The sequence below is a fragment of the Netta rufina genome (assembly GCF_964035555.1).
Source record: "Netta rufina genome assembly, chromosome: 1".
NCBI lineage: Eukaryota > Metazoa > Chordata > Aves > Anseriformes > Anatidae > Netta > Netta rufina.
In genome coordinates this window covers 165205243-165228385 of record NC_140123.1, presented here as the reverse complement: position 1 = coordinate 165228385, position 23143 = coordinate 165205243, and the positions used below count along the sequence as shown (strand labels likewise).

At 40.1% G+C, this 23143-nt stretch overlaps 1 protein-coding gene across 1 annotated transcript in view; it reads right to left on the bottom strand.

The window, feature by feature from the left end:
• Positions 1–23143, bottom strand: part of PAWR (pro-apoptotic WT1 regulator) — a 75773-nt gene that overhangs the window by 14329 nt on the left and 38301 nt on the right. Inside the window, exons 2-3 of the mRNA XM_084306063.1 lie at positions 22555–22683; positions 422–456 (exon numbers count right to left, since the gene is read on the bottom strand). Coding sequence (XP_084162189.1) covers positions 422–456; positions 22555–22683 — 164 coding nt within the window. The remainder of the gene's footprint in view (positions 1–421; positions 457–22554; positions 22684–23143) is intronic.

Below are 23143 nucleotides of genomic sequence, written 5' to 3'. Positions count from 1 at the left end.
TGCCCTCTCTGCACCCTCCCCTTCAGGGTGCATACAGACATTGATGAGACATCTCCAGGCCTTCTTTTCTCCATGCTGAAGAGGCCCAGCTCTCTCAGCCTTTCCTCATAATTGAGCTGCTCCAGTCCCTTCACCATCTTGGTGGCCCTGTGTAGGATTCTCTCCATTGTGTCCAAGTCTCTCTTGTACTTGGGAGTCCAGAACCGGGCAGAGCACTCCAGGTGTGGCCTCACCAGTGCCAAACAGACAAGAATCAGCTCCCTCAACCTGCTGGCAATACTTAGCCTAATGCAGCCCAGGCCACCACAAGACTTCTTTCAGCAAGGGCACACTGCTGGCTCTTGTTCAACTTGGTGTCCAAAGTTTATATCTGGCAGAACTATGTATATGAATAAATGTGTTAAGTACAAAGATCTCATACCTTTTATATCTGCTTGAAACCACCCTGGAGGAGTCCTGAAAGAAATAGAAAGCAAAACATCATTATTAATGTTTTTATTTTATTTGTATTTCCATAATACTTTACTACATCATAAAAAATGAATCCTGCAGATAAGAGCAGGAGGTCCATGTTTCAAACAGCTACTGAACAACTCAGTTTTGCACCTTTCGGCTGTCAGGAATAGACAGAATACCAGGATTACCGCCATCAAGCTACTGCTTCTGAACACAAGCTCAGAACCCTTAACGACAATTTCTCATTTATTCTTAAAACGTGATGCACTCACATGTTCACAACATGCAGTTTACTAAAACAGTATGCACCCTATCACAAATACGCCTTCACTATGACTACTAATACTTCCGCATTTTGATATTTTTTTGGAAGCTGGCAAGCAGTACAGGGTTGAGACCCAAATCAAGTTACTGCATATCAGCTAGGCCATTGTACCTGTCCATGGGTAAGCCCTTTAAGCCCTTCACCACTCTATTTTGCAACCTGGCTCACCTCAGATTCTGTCAGGCTGGTAAGCAAGTAGGCTAGAAGACTATATGTGGCTGTTTTGTGCACTCAAATATCAGGCAGTAATTTGTCAAGCTATGAGAAGTTAATTTTTAGATCATTGCTTTCTAAGTACCTGCAGAGGCTTAAGGCATTCTGACTACAAACCCTAATACTCTTCTTCTCCTTTGAATGCTATTTGGAAAAGATCTTAACTGAAATAGAAACAGAGCACATTTTAAACAAGAGTTCAACAGTGCAAGAACTCTGCATCTGGCCCTTCAAAGATACATACATGGGTTATTTGCAAATTTTAAGTATTTTCATTATTTTTCTAGTGTGAAGGCAAGTCCCACAATTGTAGTAACAACAATAATAAAATAACCCATTATGCTTTTATTCTTGCTCTGTAAAGACGGAAATGGAAATAAAAATGCAGTGGGAGAAAGTGCTCATTTATTCTTTTACACAATGCCTAAAAAAAAACACCGATGCATTATGACAACTAAGAAAAAAACCCTGAAACAATACATTTGCATTGATAACACTATGCTTGTAGTTTCAGTAACAGCCTGATCACACAGAAAAGTTAAGACTTGTTTCACTTGGATAAAAGATGGCTCAGATTAGACAGTAAATCCACAAACATTTTTTAGGATGTTGTAAGAACGTGAACCAATTATTTTATTAGTCATAGACAAAACTCCCCCCCCTAGCATCAGCAAGTACTAGGTAAAAAGTCAGAAAAGAATATTTAAGGAGTTAATGAACTGAATAATTGCCTTTACTGGTTAAAAAAAAAATGTAACAGCAAAGCATCAAATTCTGTCTATTTATGATACTAATTACACAGAAAGGAAGAAATGAATTTTTAAAACAAGATGCAAAAAACGTTTCCACCCACTGAAAATCCTATGAAACGTTACACTGGCTTCAATGAGCAGTTTATTGATGTCTCTGTAAGTAACAATAAACTAGCTAAAATGAAGATAACAATATTTTATGATAGAAAATAAAGTGGTAAATAATTTGTATTACAGGAAAAAAAAAAAAAAACTTGATCTTAAGGTGTATTTTAATTTATGAAACATTTTCAACTTCTGCAATATATGCCACACTCTTCCTACTATAAGCAGAAAAACAATATTGAACAAAGTTGTTTAAGTCATGAGAATTAAGTATTTAAAGAAACACAGAGTAGTGCAAAATTGCTGTTTTAACACAGATGATTTATCTATAACAGCATCTGAAAAGTAGCAACTTACAGCTGTGAAACAGCAACCTCATTCCACCTCTAAAATGGCAAGGAAATAATTTTAAACCATACCAATGTTATCTTTAAAGTTTAGGAAAGGTACATTATCTTTAAAGGACATGGCAGTAGGGTGAGGTCTGTGAGGACTGAAAGAAAGCAAATGGCATTTCTATCTTCAAGGGCAGGAGGTAAGATCCAGGGAACTACAGGCCAGGCTGCCTCTCCTCTGTCCCTAGGAAGGCAATGAAACAAACCCATCTGTTAAGGAAAGAAGGTGATTTGAAGCACTCAGCATGGATAGACGAAGTGGAAATAAAACTGACCGACCTGACAGTCTTCTATGATGACAAGGGAGAAGCTCTGCAGATAAGGGGAAAGCAGATGTTGTGTATCTTGATTTTTAGCAAGGCTTTCAACACCTTCCCCCATAACAAACGTACAGGCAAACTGATGGAATATGGACGGTAAGGTGCACTGAAAAGTGACTGAACTGGGCTCAAGGGGTTGTGAAGAGCAGCAGCATGACATCAAGCTGGACACCAGCCACAGGCAGCATGCCCCAGAATTGATGCAAGGCCAGGGCCATTCAACACCTTCAATAATGGCCTGGGTGATGGGACAAAGTGCCTCCTCAGCATGTTCACAGACTGCACTAAGATGGAGGGAGTGGTTAATACATCAGATAGCTCTGCTGCCATGCAGAGGGACACTGGCAGGGTGGGGAAATAGAGGTACAAAGACCTCATGAAGTCCAAAAAAGAGAAATGCAAAGTCCTGCACCTTGGGAAGGAATAATCCCAAGCATCAGTATGTGCTGTGGGACTGGTGGGCTTTGCAGAAGAGGACCCAGGGGTCCTGCTGGACACGCAAGCCAGCAGTCTGCCCAAAGAAGTCCAACAGGATCTTGGGCTGTACCAGGACGAGTGTTGCCAGCACGTCAATGGAGGTGATCCTTTGCCCCTGCTCAGCCCTGAAGAGACCCCAGCAGGAATGCTGAGTCCGGTTCTGGGCTCCCCAGCACAACAAAGATGTAATGGAGTGAGTCTATCTCCATGAAGATTAGGGTTTGGAGCATCCAACATATGAGGAGAGGCTGAAAGTGAACATCCAGCTCAGAGAACAGGCCCAGGAGGAATCTTGTCCATGTGTATAAATAGCTAATGGGTAAAGAAGAGAAGGTGGAGGCAGACTAAGTTGTGCCAGCAAAAGGGCACAGTGAACACAAACTGAAATACAGAAAGCTCAAGCCTAAGAAAATCTCTTTCTACTGTCAGGTCAAGCACTGGAGCAGGATGTCTAGACAGGCTACGCAGTTTCTACCCGTGCAGATAATCAAAACCCAACTGGACACAGCCCCAAGCAATTTGCTCTAGCTGACCCTGTTTTGTGCACAGGGGCTGGACTTACAGACCTCCTGACATCCCTTCCAGCCTTAGTGATTCTGTGCTCCTATAGCCCGTGCTACATCTCTATTGGTCTTTTAGCACAGATCGCAAGTGTTCTCTCAAAATCAGCCTCCAACCACCTCCTACTCCTGTGCTCCAGATCTTATCATGAAGCGTTCTCAGAACGTGCAAACTGGATTCCCTTTGGATGAAAGTAAAGCACGAAATGCGTTGTAAAAGTCTTCCAAACGCTCACAGGTATTCAGGCCACAAGGTCAGAAACACTGTCAAAGAAAAAATAAAAATCAAGCAGACTGAACACCTCAGCACTGAAAGTTTCACTGCAGATTTTCTTCTACAATACTGCACTAACTTCCTACTACAGATGTAGTCTATGATCTTTTTACCCCTGTACTTGGTGAACCTTGTCACTCAACTTACTGGTCAAAAGATAACAAACATATTCATAAAATTACCTTTTTTGCAGCTATGTTGTGGAAAAGTTCTTGTTAATCATTTAAAATGTCCTGCACTGCTCATTCAAGATGCTTAAAGCAGTCCTCTAATATTGCCGCTAAAAATCGTCACCCCAGATTATGCTATACTTCCTCAAAGCAGTGACTCAGCCTTTTGGACCAAATGGGAACTTCAGGCTCTAAGGTTCCTCAACTTTCATTTTTTAAACAGCTTCTTTTTAAGGAAAATGCTGAAGCTTCAACAGTATGGCTGTGCTCACTGGTGAACATACCAGGAAAAGCAAAAACTTTAAAAAAGGGAGAATTTGCAAAAAGGGGAGACACTGCAGTCCAGCAAAGCACATGTTTCCTTGTACAAAGAAATCCCTCGGCCTTGGTGCCTGTTCCCTACTCTAGACACCAAAAGGATGCAACATATACATCTTATAACCACAAATTTATGAGACTTTTTCATCCAGTAAGTGCAAATACTGGCTGGTAAGCAATTTAAACACACAGACTTGCGTATACACCTCAACAGAGGGCTTCTAGAAGTTTGCCTGTACTCTTGAGATATGCCAGTTATTCAGAAAGAGAAAGCTGGGAAAGCAAACAAATGCTCAGGAACAAAGTTCACAGCAAATATTCTCATTTGCTACAAACGACAGCTGGTAAAACTTAAAAAAAAAAAAAAAAAAAAAAAAACAGAATACTAACTAGTCCTTTGTAACAGATGTTTCTATGGTAGGTTTTTTTGGTTTGCTTTGTTTTTACAAATACTATCAACAAAAAGTTAAAAATATACAGCAAATGATGTGTAAAAACAATTTCCTATCACCGATACTTTGATAACCAAGCTAATGTTGCAGATTTTGTAAATTGTGACTTGTTATTTTGGAATCTCCCGTGTAAATACAAACTAACCATTCTTTAAGGCAGCAATGCAAGCACCAGGGAAATCCATTTTTGGTCTCTGTTCTCACATTATGAAATTTATTTTTGTGTCTTATTTGCCCAAAGGTTGCTACAAAAACAAGTATATATGTAGCTATATTAAAATCAACATATGTGTCTGTTAAACAAAAATTAGTTTAAGGTTTCAAACTATTTAAAAACTCTTAAAATGACGCAAACATCTGTTACAACTTGTGACCTTCTCCAAAAATGGTGTAAGGAGCAAGAACAGGCTGGCAGGAAATAAGAGATGGGAAAGGAAGAATATTTCTGTTCCACAAAAAAAATAAAAGCAGACCATTAGGCATGCATAAATATAGTAATTTGCAAATCTTGTTTTTGTTTTAAATTGAGTTTTCACCAGTGTTTAAAAATCTACAATAATTACTACAGAAATGAATGATTTCTCAAAATAATTCCTTATGAGCAATAAAGAGATCAATTTATTTAAGTCTCATTAAAAAAAAAAAAAATTACTTTTCTTGCACATGGTATCTGGCGTCTTGTATTATCTTGTAACACCATGCTACCACTAATAGTTTCTACAGTCAAGTAACCTTGCTCTCGCTCCATCTCAAGTGGGATTGCAAAGTCACTGCAGGCAGACAGAAGCCAGCACTGCTCCAGAAACCGGCCACGCTCCCTTTGCCCCATGCCTACAAACCCCCTGATCATGCGCCGTTTTCCTGGTGTCTACAGTCGTGTCTGCACTGCCACAAGTTAATGCACCAGGGGCGTGAAATCACAGAGAAAAAAGCACAGATTTGTCTCACTGCAGACAAGCTCCATCTGGCTCACCACGCAGCCTAACACACACCTGCACAAGAGGAAGAAGGGGTGCGAGGGCACAAATGGCAGCTGAGACCACTCCATTAACGAAACCACTTACTGCCAATTTAACTTCTGGCAAACGAGGACGTAAGCAACTTTGCTAATTCCCTTCTCTCCTCCTGGCTCATTGGTATTTCATCCGGCTGATGCACAGATTAGATGAACAGGCTGGTCATCGGGCTTTAAATAAATAGAGTTGTCCATGTTTATAAGTGTCTGACAAAGATTTCCAGATGTTAAGCCAACGCTACCATTACAAATCCGTTAGTTAAAACGTATTAACAAACATTGTTTTAAAACATCTACAAACCCTAGAAGTCAGCCAAACTATGAAAGTATTTCACTGGGATCCCCTGAAGACTACTTAAAAGTTTCACAAACAATTAAAGCTAATTGTCTGTATCAAAACAGGCTGCTGGGGCATGCTGGTGTAAATACTGGTATGTATAATAGGGGCAGTGTCTTAGAATTTGACAATACCGGTGTAAACTCACATTTTGACTACATAACAATATTGCTGCAACATGCAAGGTAAAATTTTGACTGAAAATGGGCCATCAAAACAATTTCAGTTTTCATATGCAATCCTAATACAGGTTTCCTTATGAAGTTTCCTAAATATCCCTCAAGATGGGAGCAGATAAAACTTCACTGCCCAGAGGAAGGTTTTGTTTGTTTGTTTGTTTTTATATAAAAAAAAAGGATCAGGTGGATTCTACTTCCACCCAGGCAATCAAGTTAACTCAAATCTCTGTCATGAATCACATCTTGATCGACTCTAATTGCTTTCTTCTCAGGTTCAGTACAATTTTTTATTGCCATTTCCTTGGAAACAGCAGTTACATACTTTCTGCAATGCAGCCTAAGTCTAATTCAGCTATTAGAAGTAAGATTACTTCTGAATGCTGGCTAACTAAAAGGCAACCCGATGCTAATACAAGCCAGAAATAACTACAGATGCGAATAGCAGGAGGAAGGAAAATGAGGTATGCCACTTTTCCCTCCCATCCAAACTCCCCACGAAAAAGCACCTCACAGGAGTAAAAGAGCCATGAGGGTACCACTTACTTTCCATTCCTGATTCTAAACCACTTGAAAATTTCTAGAGAAGTTTTCCCTAGAATGTAACACCAATTTCACCCCAAATGGTAAAGCTCATTTCCACTGAAACCATTCCTTTTAGTAGCACTCCAAGGTACTTTTTAGAGGCTCAAGTTATATTACTGAACTACTTGCACCCCCTGTAGCTGTGCAATTTCTAGATCTCTACTTGGGCAGAAGCCTTGTACATACAAAACCATCCCAGGCTTCCTCCCCTCCCGTTAGTCTCCTAGCTGCCAAGATTTTACATCTACTGCTCAGATTCATTACATTTTATTTTTTTCTGGCGTGAATTTCCTAGAGCTGACCTTAAACACTTTACACACCCAGTAAATCTCTTTTATAAGCAGCCACTGTAAAAATGAGCTTTTATTTCTAAAACTGTTAAGAAAGCATGAAGTTATCACCACCTATTAATCAGTTACAAAATAAACTGAAACAGGAACCTGGTAAGATCAAACAAAAATAAAAGCTGACCTACTGTTCTGAAATAGCCTGGCATCGTATTTTAATCTTCCTTTGATTTGTACTCTGTCAAGCAGGAACCAACACATTTTAAAAGAGCTTTGTTTAATTTACATCCAACCGATCTTTTTAAAACATGCCATAGTGAATAGAATGGTACTAGAATTAATAAATCTTTGAGCAGGAAAAAGACATTCCAGTATTCTGGAAATTCAGATGCAATTGTCAGAACTGTTTTGATAATGAAGCACCCAGAGATTTAAACCCAGGTCAGCAATAAAGAACAATCTCTTCCCTGTGAGGCAGCTGGCGTAGACAACTGAGACCTAACAAAAATGTCAGAGGGGAGAAGAGGAATACAATTTCTTTATCTATGCTAAAGAGGGGAAATTTAAGGTTAATGTATCCTCTAGTCACCTATTTCTGAAATACTGTCTGATGGATTCAGGTAGGCATTCATAGAAGTGGAAAGGCAATGGCATTACAGATCTACATAAGCATAATGCTTTCTTTAGGAATGATAGAAAATACAAGGCTAAGTTTTATAAGTAAATTGATCTATTAAAGCAACTGCCTTCAAACATCTTTATCTGCATTCAGTTCTTTTATACGTGTATGTAATTTCTTTTATATATGTATCCATGTGCATATATCTACATTACATGTTTAGATATACAAATACATCTAAACAACAAGAAGATATGTTGATATACATATGAAATAGTATCAAACAAGACCCAAAGAGAAGACACCACTTCAGAGGTAGTATGGTATTGTACCATAACAATAAATTAGGCTAGCATCGTGAGCTAGCAGTTCCCTAGACACCTGCAATTTCCCAGACCCTTTCTCTGCAGCCCATATAAAACCCTTGCATCTCCGACATGTTCCAGGTCTTGTACTTCTTGACTATACAACACATTGGAGAGAAAAGCTATTCAATTTATTATTTTTTAAAAACAGACATCTTCTGCAAACATGCAGTTCCCTGTAATGTGTGTGTGGTTCTGGGCTGCAGATGAGCAACGTGCTAGGTGAACACGCTGCAGCTCCCTTTGCCCAACAAAGCAGAGCCACAATTAAGTACTGCACATCCAACACGCCTGCGCCCAATTCTTGCTAACATAGGTTTTGCTTTTCCAGAACTCGGGAGCAATGTGCAAAGCATGCCTCTTCCCAAGACCTGCCCAGATCCAGGGGCACCCTCGGGCTCTGGCTCCCGCCAGGTGACTCAAACATTCCCGTACACCCGGCTTGGGAAGCGCGGTTCAAGGATATTCAAGCGCCTTGGTGAAGAGCCAGCCAGACTGCAGCGTGGGCAGCAACGCTCACAGCTGCTGCATGCACACTTACTCTGTCCCAGCTACCAAAATGCTTGTGCACCATGCTCCCCAGAGCAGTTTGGAGCACACGCATTGCCTGTCCCAAATCACTTTGCTGGGTCAAACGTGGCTAATCCGACTAACAGTCAGCTGTCCAACTGTGAAGGAAAAAAAAAAAATCCAGTATATTGGTATACCAATTATTCAACTGTGGCACAACATGGAGGTCAGACTATCACATCACACTACTAGAATTTTATTTTTTTATTATTATTATTTTTAATCTTACATAGCTCCACAGTTGTGAAGGTACAAACGTCTTCTATTAAACTCACTGTAACACATGGGTCATGGTGGTTCTGTGCCTGGAAAACATGAACTAAATTTCATGCCTAACTTTCTGGGCTACTTCTCGGTAGATAAGATTTACAAACATAGTTGCATTTTTATACAAACAAATGGAGGATTTTAAAGTTTATTAGTTCTTTCAGTTCACCCGTATCTCTTCATCAGCTTTAAACCAGATGTTAATTTCACAGACTCACAGAGAGGTTACCGTTGGAAGGCATGTTGTGTTTATATTGCATACACTTACATTTAAGTGTTTTTATGTGGCACCTTTTTCTGTGCAGTTTCAGCATATTGCTTTTGTGTTGATTGGCAGTTATGTGATTTAAGTAACACTATGTGATGTCTTCACTATGTCCGGGAAGTTTCAAAATTATTACACATAATTTGTAAAGCAGAATAAACAAAATTGTTAATTACAGATTTGCTGAGACAAAGGAGACACTGGGGGAAGAGAAAATGAAAGAAATACAGTGAAATTTTATTTACGGCAAATGATCAGCCTGTACAGTCAAGTAACCCCCAAAGGAGCAAAGGGAAAAAACAGATTGTAAAAAACAGGTTTCAGTAAGGGAAAAGTTAATTTTCCATAGTTCTGGATACAAGCGAGCTTTAAAATTACTTTTTACAGCCTTAACTACAGCCTTTAATTAATATATAATTAACAGGGACTTCAAACAAGAAGTAACACAGACATGCTACAACACCTGGGTGCAAGTGATAGGGATTACCGTCCTGAAGCTGGAAGAATTATGAGTCATCTCCCTGCTTACACACAGCCAGGAAGCCTCTGAGAAACTCTGGAAGAAAGTCTAGTGATTCCAATCAGATGTCTAACAAGGCAGTAAGGACCCTCAACTCCTACCCAAGAAGCAATGTATTGAGGGCACTAAGTGAGGGGAAAAAATTAAAGACACCTGCAGGTAATCAAGCAACTCCTGGGGATGTCAAGTACAATCAAGCAGAAAACAGCTTAACAAATAAGGAAGCCATAAACACTTGAATGCATGAGCAGAGTTTTTTCTTTAATCGTTTTTCTTCATTTCTCTACCCAAGCCATGTTCAACCTCAAAGAGACAGAAGAGCACATGACATGCAGTTAGGCACTCCAACAGAGAACATGACAAGGAAAAATGCTTAAAGCAGGCCGACAGCACCTGAAGTGACTCACTGATGGAGCAGGGCTGGAAACGTTATCAGAAAGATAGTGATTACAAGCAGTGTACAACCTTCATGGATCAGCACTGCACAGCAGTAAACTGAAGATGCGGGTTTCCAAACAAAATGGGAGCTTGGAAATACTAGAACAAAGCTCCCAAATGCAGCACATTGGCCATTCATTTAAAAAAAAAAAAAAAAGAGAGAGAGAGAGGAGCAATACTGCTGCCAAATACCTGAAGACCTCCAGCACATAAGGAAAAGGCACAGGTATCACACACATTACTCATCACTGAAATGAGAACATTTTTTAAAAGAGAGAATTCAAATAGGCATAAACCTTTACAGCTCAGAGAAATTAAGAAAGTAGTGTCAGGACCTCAAGTCACAGAAGAGCTGAATTGTGCAATGAAACCCACAGTAGAGATGACAACAGTGAAAATAGAAGCATAATTTGCTGGGGTGGTTTACAGCAGCTATAAAATCCTGCATGGAACTAGGTGCATCTCCACTTTACCATGTATTAGTCTCTGTCCAGAGGCACAAAAAGACAAAATACAAGTTCCCAAAGTTCTCTTTGATGGGATTCACCTCACACTTAACAAGCATTATAACTTCTTCCACCTATCTGTGGGTGTTGAGTTATGGGTTGACTTGTCTATGCAGTGGCTTGCACACCATGTACTAGAAACATAACTTGTCACAAACCCAGCTTCTCCAGTGGAGCCATACCCATCTGTGCTGTTTATTGGCGGTGGCAGTTTTTAACCCCTGCAGTTAAAAGCAGCTGAAAATAATGCAAGGGCTGAGTGGCAGCCCACAGGGGTGTTTTCACAGCATGAAACCAAGGTCTGCGTTGCACACCCCCGATGTGTGGATGAAGGGCACACAGCTTTTTTTGGGAATGCAGAGGCGAGTAAGGTTCTAGTAGCACTACACAGGCAACCAAACCCCATGCTGCAACGTTCATACTGGCTGCAAGGGCTGGTTCCTGGTGCGTTAGTCCTCAAACAGTCCCTGGGTACAACACAGGACAGCATTAGGTTGCAAAAACCAGAACCATGCCAGAAAGTCTTGCTAATCATTAAGCCACTATCAGCAGTGCAGGAGCTGAGCTGACGCCCAGGCCTTGTGCTTTCTAGCAGCATAAACGCAGCCAGACTGGCTCCACCAAACAACTCTGGATCCTGGAGTCCTCCTCCCTCCCAGGCTGTCACGTTATTTACCCTGGACGACGATCACTGTGAGAAGGGGACCTCTACCCCATCCTCAGCCCTCCGGGGAACTGGACTAGGTAGAATCTGAACGCACAAGCCCAGATGAGCAACTACCACTGCCATCCTCTGTAACTTACTATGAATACCTGCAGTTGTGATCCACCTCACAAAAATGTTTGACTAGTATTGCTATGCTTATTTCTGTAGAGCTGTGTACATTTTTGCTCATCTTTCTGCAAAACTAAGTAACTTTTTTCCCCTCCCCTGTGCACAAGGGCATTCAGCAGGATCCCTTTGGTCCACATAGGGTCTTACAGAAGTGTCCTCCCCCCTGTGCCCACACCCCAAGCAGTGATGTATTACTTTATCTTACAGAAGCTTTTGCCATCAGTCACACTGGTCATTTATTTGCACAAGCAGATATGGCAGAAGTCCAACAAACTTGTATCTACCAGAGGGCTCTTCTTCTCACAGGGACTTCAGCTACATGGGGTCACCTTTTTTTTATTCAAGGACTCTTAAGACTGGGATGAGATACCCACTTAGACATCATCATCTCTGACAGCTGAGCAGAATTTCTACATTGACTCCTCTGGGAATAAAAGAAGCTTTCCAAAACAGCGTTCAATTATCTGAGTTAAAAGTGGTGCCAGTCCAAAAAAGCACGCATGTGGGAAAATGAATTCCTTGACATGAGGCCCCTGCTGACTGCTCAAAAACATTAGCTGAGAAATTGAGAAACTGCTTCCTATTCCTTCTGGCCGTATAAAGGCTAATGTGCAAGCTTATGCAATTTTGGAGTATAACTTCATGAAGTCAACAGTGAAAGAAACAAACAGAGCAACCACAGAACAAAAACCTGCTCAAAACAGGCTGAGTATACGGCAGTAACATCTGGAGATAAGAAAATAGGAAAGAAAAAGCAAACAAAGCAAAAAAATCTTAATGGATAGATCACAGCACAACCTAACAGAAGCTACAAGAAAGAAATCATAACGTACACACTCTGCACAAGGATTTAGGAAGTTCCTGAAACCCCTGCCACTGCCAGGCACCATTGAGAACCTGAAGCAGCAGCCAGGAGCCCCCGCTCAGGCTTGGTTCAGCTTCGGTGTTCATGCAGGTCCTGCGACGAACCGCTGTGGGTGTGCACACAGGAACTAATACTCAACTAGAAAAGACTTCATGGGTACGTTTGACTTAATTTACCAGGAGTGAAATGCGTTCCTGAAATGAGATTTGAAGTTGGAATGACCCCTTCACTAAATTAAATGCTCCTGATGTGGCTGTGTAAAGCATTCCTCACCAGCAGCAGTGTCTGGTAGCACACGTGTGATAGAGTTGAACCAGACTTGCTGAGCTTGTGCAGATCCTTTGGGGAATACAAAATTTACCAAACGCACATGGCTCAGCACCACACACACACAGGCTGCTCACATGAGAGGACAGGAGGAAGATTTTGGCAAATAAACCTGTGCTGCATCAGCCATGAGGATTATGCAGCCCATTCAACAATGAATTCCACTGTTTTGAAACTGCCTTTCTACAAAAGCGACAATAACAACACGCACACAATTTAATTAAATTAGTTAATTATACCAGACAAGACCACCATGCAACATTATCACTCCTAAACCCAGAGAGGTGAGCTGGTGGCTTAATGAAGAAGTTACTACGTTAGTTTTTTGGTCCCATTCCACAGTCTCCAACACTACAGACAAAACGCATTACAAAACAAGTATTAAGAGTGCAAAGTCAACCAGTTCAGAAAGCACCGGAATGTCAATAATTTAGGCATCTTTTATTCAAATCCTTACAGCTACATGCTTGATGCTGAATCTCACGTTGTCATCCGATGACACATTTTTGCACAAGACCTCTGACACACCACACAAAGCACTGTACTCTGTGAGTACTGCCCAGGGTTTGCATTTGTTGCATTTTCAAGCAGCAGCCACCATGCTGTATTTACTGCAGTTGGTGTACTTAAACTGCTCTGGTACGTGCCTGTATTACTGTAGACTGCTTGCGTGGTGGATCAATCATATAGGATCGTGGAAAGATGGAATTCCTGGGTTCATATCTTCCTTAGAGAGATCAAAGGAATAATTTGGGTGTCCCAAGTCATGTCAAGAAACTCAGTTAAACATGGGAAGTACCTGGTTCGTGTCCAGAACCGTGCAGAGCAGCAAATCCTCTGTGCCCAGTGTCACTTTAAAATCACTGCACATGGAAAACCTACTTTAGATGTAAGTGCATTAAATAAATAAGTGATGCTTCAATGTTTAAACACTGGATTTCAGTACTTTTTAATCCATCCTATGGGAATACTTTGGACATACAATAAAATTTCCTCATGAGTCTTTCTATTGCATTCACTGTTATTGTCTAAGTGCTCTGTGAATACCAATTGTTTTTTCACCATCCCTGTCAGATTATGTCATTAATCTGCAAAGAGAAAACCCAACATTATCTGGTAATTTAACTGTCAAATATCAGTCCTACAATCTGTTTTTGCAGAAGTACATGCAACTTCATACACTCAAATACAGCCTCTCCTAATTTACAGATTTTTGTATTTTAAACACATATTATTTAATTTATTTTTTTTTTAAGTATACCAGTATTATGATCATGTTATTATGTAAAATAACACTTGGCCTAACATCTGAACAAATATAGCATAAAAAATAAAAGCATGTCTTAATAAATTGGGGCACTCCCTGTAGCATAACTGAACAGCCTCAGTGAACAGAAAGTAACACCATAAAAATATACATATAAAAGGTAATTATTACTCTTAAATGCAGGCACCCAGTTCTACTTTGCAAGAACTATGTGAAACCTAGATAGAAAGCACTGAAAAGCTGTGGTCAGGTACGAATAGATATGAACATCATTACTACATCAGATAATAGCTATTGCAAAGCGATGCTGTATGTCATTACACTGTTGTGCAAAATAAAAAGCCAGTAAACGCAAAATAGACAGGTATAAACTGCAATAATGTAAGTTAAGAGGCTTATTTGGCAGCATATCCTTGGCATAGGATTCAAGCAGAAAACTCTAGGGATGCTTGTGCCAAGCAGGTTTTCAGCTGTTTCCTAATGGAGATGCACGTAATACTTCAGTTCGCTGCATTCCTTGTGGCTTTTCACACACCTTAGAAGCCACCAGGGACTTTCATTCCCTAACTTGATTTTATTTATTGCTTTCAGCATAGCTTGTAAGGTGCCTCTACGAAACATTTACAGCTTTGTAACACTGGCGCGCACAGCTGCTTCTGAGAATTTCAACATGCTGGGCCACATCTGAGGCAAAAGACAGTATTTAAGCAAATACAACTGCCACAGAGTGCTTCTATGGGAACCCCCTTGGATTGCGTTTCTTTTAGGAATCACCTGCAATGCTTTAGAGAAATGTTAAGACTACTTGGAACAAAAAGTTAAAAAATGTTTTTCTTTCAATTTCTTACATGTTTTTCCTTCAATTTACATGTTCATGTATGACTTATGACTAAATGGGCCAGTCATAACTGTGTGGTCTCACTAATAAATCAAGTTTAGGGGATTTCACCAGCCCTCTGACCTATCTGCTGCTGAAGTTGACTATGATGAACCCAATCAGCTGTGGCATAATTTTGCAGTTTTATCATTAGGTGAATGCTGACTAAGTACAAATTGCATTCTTATGTAGAACCAATTTCTTGTAGAGAACAAAAATTTCATCTTATCCTCATCTCCAATCAGAAAGATTCTTCTCGAGGTATCAGGTAGTTTCTACACAAAACAGAATGATAACCCAAACACAAGCTAATCACTTGCAAAGAACAAAAGTCTGAGTTACTGAGAGGAGTGACAGCAACCCAAGATGTGGCAATACTGCAGTGTATGCGGGTCTGCATTATGGGTTGAAAACTAAAGCAACTTTGCAGCTTCTCCCTGTGTTGTCTTGGATTAACAGCTCTGAAGGAACACAGCACTAGGGTCAAGCTTTAGCCTGTCTAACATTGCACAGAAATTGAATTTATTTTAGGAATCTGATTCAAGATACAGTGTATCAATAACCACAGGGTTCAGTCCTATAAATTAAATTAAATCTTTTGCCTAGCAAATCTCTTTAGTGTTGTTGACTGTGCTCCTGTGGATGTTTAACTGTCTCAAATATGTCTTACAGAAGTTGAATCTTCCATAAAATCATTTCTTAAGAGTGAACATCCTGAAATTTCTTGAGTTTCTTGTTGCTACACAATGTAAGAGCAATACGGGAACTCCAAGAAATGCCCATTACAATAGCACACACAAAAACAAACTTATGGTTAGAACAAGATGACAGTAATCTCTAAGTAGAGCCCAAGGGCCTTGAGAAAGTTCCTGGGCTCTGCAGCAGTGCGCAATATGTGATCAGGTACAGCAAAAGAGCAGGTGTGGCTTAACAAAAAGCATGAGTCACATCTCTCACTGGAGTCCCAGACTTCAGAACTTCTGAGAAGCAGAATTCCCCTACCAGCTGCATGCCAGGAATACAAATCCAAAAGCAGGTGTCTAGCAGATGACTGTGGAGACTCCTGTCAGTCGCTCCTGACACAGAGGTACTGGTGCCTGTGCCAGTTATCAGCTGCGGCTCCTTAACTAGGTATTAAGAAATTAACCGGACAACTTGTGCTACTGTGTGACAGTAATGAAGAGCAACAGTCCCATTTTATGGCAGGATGTTCTAAAACAGTCTGATTTTTGTAGATCATTACCTTTCACTTGAAGGATTCAGAGTATTTATTTCACAAAGGTTGAACCTCGTTAGCTAACTGACTTGGAGTATCCCTTTTTCATGCTTGAATACACGAAAATTGGTATCTCACGCTATCGCTAATGTGATACCTGCTTCCAACTCCTTTAGAACCAAAACATTCTGACACGCTTGGCCCAAGTCTGCTAGGGAGAGGAAAGGATTCAGCCCATCTGATTTTAGATGTCTACATCTGATCTAGTCAGACTCCTTTTGTCATCACCGGAGAGAAAAACACACATCTAGAACACAATAAACCCTACCCCAATGCCAAAGTCAAAAATAACTCTGCAGATCTCACATACCTTATTGTTTCTTGGTGCTCTTGCCAATACATATTTACTCAACTATTCCCACATCTTATACTTAAATGTCAAACTGTTCGGAGAAGATGACATTTTTGTGTGTGTTCGCACAATGCCTAGCATAACAACCAGCACTCACAGATACTACAACGTCTGAAATAAAATGTGAGCAGAAAGGAAGCTAACACGAAACACAGGATTTCAAACTACTATAGTGTACTGAAAATGACAGTCTGTATGATTATGGCATCGTTTCCAGAAAAAAAAAAAAAAGAATAAAAAAAGAAACAGCCACAAGTTATTGGAAGGTTTTAAGGGATGGAGAATCTATGCATTTATACACCTAGTTTCTCATACTGATAAGACTACCCACAATGTGAAAAAAGCAAGCTTTACTTTTACGATGAGCTTGATTTGCCTTAGGAATGCTTTTTTACCCCATTTTTCTCCCTAGAGAAAAGTCTACTATATATCAGTACATCATCCCTCTGTAGTTTACTACAACCACTGTAATGCCAACTCTCACTCTCCTTTCTTAATAAATTTATTTTATATATATATAATATATATATGTGTATATATGTGTATATATATATATATATATATATATATATATATATAGGCTTTGGGTTAACCTTCTCAGTTTTTTCCCAATTGGCTCTCTGGTTTTCCACGAACAGCACAAAGTAATACAGACGCAATGTGGTGTCACACTCAGGTATCAGTTCTAACATGACACAAAAGCAATATTAGCACTTCCTGAACAGGATTACACCAAGAAGGGCACATATTTGTGCATCTAGTTTCCTAAAATATTCCCTGAGCCACTGAATTCCAGGAGGCAGTTGTCCATGGTATCAGCACAACCTGAATTCTTTGATACAAAAAGATAAGGCCTTGCATATAGATACGCATGTATATATATACTTTTATATATACACCCACAAGGTTTATATATATATATATGTTTTGACTGTTAACACAGTAGTTGCATCTTTCCACCTTCTGGAACTCATCAAGGGTTCTAAGTGGCTTTTAAAAATATCTTCATTGGACTGATCATCTTTTTCAGCCAACTCTCGTAGGGTTTTTTGATGCAAGTTATCTTTATTTTGAGTAGATATCATCCCCTTCCTCAACTGAGACATTACCCTAAATATAACAACACTTCTGTCCAACTGCAAGAAAGACATTGCTATCAAATATTTTTGCACTATTTTTAATTTTACCCTCTCTGCTAAGCAAGAGATGGACCTGTATAATTGCCAGACTCTGTCAATTCCTAGCTGTAGTTACTGCTTGTCCTTAACATTACCACTCTCAGCCTGCATCCCCATACACTTCAGTCAGTATTTGGCAACAAATATTTTGACCCACAAGCTGAGAGCTGCACAATTAAATACAGTCGAAAAATTAAGCAAGATAGTCAGCACACTTGTTCTCTGTTTGGGAGTTGATACAGTTTTGATTCAGCTGGTGAGGTGAAGGTTTCCACACTATCTTTTGCTGAAGTTAAATGAGAGTTCTGATTGCACTGTATTTTCAATGTTTAAATAAAGTTGCCAGTTGCCACATCCACATTTCCAATAATAAAAAAAAGGTAAGTTGATTTCAGCTAAAATAAGTTCTGCTTCAGGAAAAATACTCTCCTATCTGTTCTTAAATAAGTCTCACATCTCTGTGCTTTGGGTCAAGGACTTCAAATTCTTCTTAGGAAGAACTTCTTTACTGAGAGGTTTGTGAGGCATTGGAATGGGATGCCCAGGGAAATGGTGGAGTCACCATCCCTGGAGGTCTTTAAAAGACGTTTAGATGTTGAACTTAGTGATATGGTTTAGTGGAGGACTTGTTAGCGTTAGGTCAGAGGTTGGACTCGATGATCTTGAGGTCTCTTCCAACCTAGACAGTTCTGTGATTTTAGCCAGAGCTAAGCCCTCAAAGCTGTTTTCAAAAACTGCATTTTGACCACAATTCTAAAATAAAACTAAAATAAATTGAAAGATCAGGTTAAGGACTGGAAACAAGAGAATATAATTCAGCAATTTATTTGTCTATCAGACACAGAGTCATTACTATCTGTGATTCCCATATAAATGTCACAGTAATTATTTACAAGCTTCATAAAATGTTCATAGAATGGATACATCAGTGGAAAACTATAACTGAAGAAATGCAGTTACTTTGCTTTATAGGTAGAATTATAATAAATGTTGGTTAAAGCCAACTAGAGTTGACTGAGTTCTTAGATTTACAACATAACCTCAATTTTAAGAACAGAATGAGGCTCCACTGTTACACAGTGTACCATCAAAATGAAACTAATTCATCAAAGCTGAAATAACACTGTCAAATTCTGTTCAAGTTTGGGCCACTTATAAAAGTATTCTATTAAAAGCGAGTTGACAGTCAGTAATAAACTGATTAAGTCTTAGCAGCTTCAACTTGCTAAGGTTCCATCTGTTCTGTGCATGAAGCAGCCTGGGTTTTTGCCAGATCCGAGGACTGGGACACTGTATTTTCAGTGACAAGACACCCCTGCTGTGCTCTGTCAGCAAAGAAGAAGTATTGCCTGTTTGAATTTGGAGGTGACAAACTTGGAACTGTGCAGGGTAAAATTAATGCAGGCAGTCTGCAAAAGAGAAACTGAGACTGCTGGTCAAAAGGAATAGAATATATGGAAGAAAAAAATAAAAGGAAAATGAGAATACAGTCAAAATATTATATAACAATAACACCAGGGAAACGAAGTGACAACTTCTGGAATGCTTCTTGAAAGAGTGAAAGCAGAGCACAAAAAAAAAAAAAAAAAAAAGCTTGACAAGCAACTTCTAAACTGTATAAAAACATTTCAGAATGAGGAATCCTGAAAAGGACCTCTGGAGCCCACCAGGCCCAAGCCCTGCCCAAGCAGGGCCACCCAGAGCAGGCTGACCAGGGCCACGTTCAGGCGGCTTTGGAAGATCTCCAAGGAGGAGACTCCGCAGCCTCTCTGGGCAGCTTCTGCCGCTGCTCCATCACCCACACAGAAAAGACGTGCTGCCTCGTGTTTAGGAAGAGTTCATCCTGTGTTCCAGTTTGTGCCCACTGCCTCTTGGCATGGCACTGGGCACCACTGAGAAGAGCCTGGCTCTGCCCCCTCTGCACCCTCCATTCAGACATTGATGAGACATCTCCAGGCCTTCTTTTCTCCATGCTGAAGAGGCCCAGCTCTCTCAGCCTTTCCTCATAATTGAGCTGCTCCAGTCCCTTCATCATCTTGGCGGCCCTGTGTAGGATTCTGTCCATTGTGTCCAAGTCTCTCTTGTACTTGGGAGTCCAGAACCGGGCAGAGCACTCCAGGTGTGGCCTCACCAGTGCCAAACAGACAACAAGAATCAGCTCCCTTGACCTGCTGGCAATACTTAGCCTAATGCAGCCCAGGCCACCACAAGACTCCTTTCAGCAAGGGCACACTGCTGGCTCTTGTTCAACTTGGTGTCTACCAGGACTCCTAGGTCCTTTTCTGTAAAGCTCCTTTGCAAGTGGGTGGCCCCTAGCATGTACTGGTGCCTGGAGCTGTTCCTCCCCAAGTGCAGGACTCTTGCTGAACTTCATGAGACTCTTGTCAGGCCACCTCTCCAGCCTGTCAAAGTCCCTCTGGATGGCAGCACAGCTCTCTGGTGAGTCAGCCACTCCCCCCAGTTTTGTGTCATCTCCAAATTTACTGGAGGTGAACAACTCAGTTGGATATCAATCAGTTGTTATCAATCTGGATAACAACTCAGTTGTTATCCAGATTGTTAATGAAGATGTTAAAGAGGACTAGACCCGGTACTGACCCCTGTGATCTCCATGTACAGATTGCACCACAGCCACTTCTCGGTCTGGTTGTTCAGTCATTTTTTTGATCCACCTCACTGTCTGCTCATCCAGACCCTACTTCAGCAACTTCTTTAGGAGAATCTCAGGGGGCACAGTGTCAAAGGCCTTACAGAAGTCTAGGAAGACAATATATCCCCTGCTTTGCCATCATCCATCAGGTTGAGCATTCCATTATAGAACCCCATCAGGTTGGTCATGCATTACTTCCCCTTGGTAAATCCATTTGGACTTCCTCCTGATTTTCTTGTCACTTAATCTCTCACTTAAAACTGCCCTTGTAGCAGTGGTTAACGCAGTCACCATCTTTAAGAAGTTTCTAGAGTAGACCAAAGAGCTACAGACCACCAAGCTTGATATTTATTCTTAATAAAGTGGTGCTAATGAGTCTAATGGAATTAGGAAGTAAATAAATAAGTATGATATAGTCTGGAAGAGTCACCAGGGCACCTGTAAAATAGAAAGCTGTACACAATTTCTTAAGTGTAACTCATTCAAAAGATGTCCAGAAGAGAAATTTGGTTGATAGTCTACTGAATTTTGGTATTTCCCCCATCCCCCTCTTTTTTTTTTTTTTTTTTTTTTTTTTTTTTTTTTTTTTTTACAAAATTAAACTACACTGGAATAAGAGCTGATGTCTTTCCATGAATAAATTAGCAGTGAAAATTCATGAAACGATGGTAGGATCTGACAGCCAGCTATTGCAGTGAATGGAGTACCTGAAAGAGTTCCATGGGAACTCATTCTTGGACCTGTGCTTTTCAATACATTTGGGGAGGTCATGTCCACAGATGTTATTCAGAACAGAGTCAACTGTTGAAATATGTAGGACTTCTCTATTAAGAGTGGCTGGGAGGCAAAACAGTAGGTGAAATACTGTGTACATAAGCACCAAGTGAGGCAAAAAGATAATAATGCATCTCAACTTACGTGTGCATGAATATGAGCTGGCTACGATGACTCAGGGATAAACCCAAAATGTTGAACTTGTGTAATAGACACACAAACAAAGTAAACTCAGTGCTCAGCAACACTAAGAAGGAAGACTAGCAGGAATTATCAGGAAAGAAGCAGAAAAAAAATTAGAGCACATGGTTGTAGAGTGGTTTATCTGAATCTTAATCTTGAACATGCTCTTCATTTCTGTTTCCTGATCCCAAATAAAGCGGAGTCAAAGCAGAAAAAAGTACAGAATGTTATTGAATGTCTTCTGTACATGGAAGAGCTAAATAAAACAGAATTCCTTAGCTTGGAGAAGAGGCAGCTGAGAGGGGCTGTGCAAGGTATTATAGGCTGTGCTTTCTCTGCAGCATTCAGTCACATGAAAAAAGAAGCAGTTGTGTTCCCCATGTCTTTCACTGGGACACCTTGGAGAAATCACATGGAAATAGATGGCAACTGATCCCAATCACCTGTGCCTCTGAAGGGACAAAGTATCACCTACTGCAAAGGGACTGGAGAATAAAAAAGGGGGGGGAAGTGATTTTGTAGAGGCAAGGTGTTTTCTGTGTGTGTTTGCTTCAGTACCAGAATCAGTAATTAGAAGTTTGTTAATTGACAATAAATTGTAACGATTCGATTTCCCCACTCCCCACCATCAGTAGACTTTTGGGCTGTGACAGAGTGGACAAGTCAGGACTGTGCAAAGGAAGATGCACAATGGGTGAAACAAGTGATACTGACAATGAAGGACAACAAAAAGAAGCAGAATACTGCATGGAAGAAGGTAATTTTACCTCTGCTCCTCCCTACCAAATCCATACTGGATGCATGGAAAGCACCAATAATCACATATGCAGACAGCCAATAGTTTACTATTTCATATTTTAAGGGTCTTGATCTGAAAAGCTTACCTCCAATTAATTGAATATTCTAAACCCACAAGTATTTTTCTCTTATCTTCACATTTTTCTATCTCATACCAAATGAGTGTTTGGTGGACATTTATACCTTTATCTTAACAATCCTGTTGTTAGAGCTGAGTCTCAGCAGTGCTGAGTTTGGGGAAAGGAACCTTATATGCTCTATTTCTAGATATGTTACAGCTTCTGAATTTCATATTTGTTTTCATATATTATATAATCTACTGTTAAGTAGGAGTACAAAAAAAGAAGGCAACATCAGTTTAAGAACTGAATAAAATACCAAAAGGAGGAAGTGTTAAGATCTCACCTGTAGTAAGTATGAGCCAGTGGTATCTGCACTGGAACTCTCATTTTGTATCGTGTTCTGCTGAGTAATAGCATCTTCCTTCTTTCTCTCCTTCTGTCCTGCTTCATCATCTTCATATTCATCAAGGCTCTAAAAACAAAAATATACAGTTACACAATTGTCTTTTTATGTTGCTTCATGTATTTCCCACATTTCATAAAATTCATGCATCAGTGACTTAATATTTTCAAAGATTAATTTTACATTTCAGAAAAGTTTAATTTATTTTAAATGGATGTTAATATCTCCAGTACAAGAATAAAGTTTGACAACTAGCTGCTTTTACTTAATCACGAAAAAGAAATAATCCAACTAAGATCCAGCTTGACAAAGCCCTAGGGAACATTGTCCGAGTTCAGTGCTAATCCTGCTTTTTGAGCAGGAGCTTGGACTGTGCCTGAGGTCCCTTCCATTTGACTGATTCTATGATTTTACAATCCCATTTGTCATGAGCAATAATTTTACCTCTACATGACTGATTTGAAAGAGGTACAGAACGCCACTAATGTTTCATACTAGATTTACTGAAACACTTGGTTCAAAAGATCAC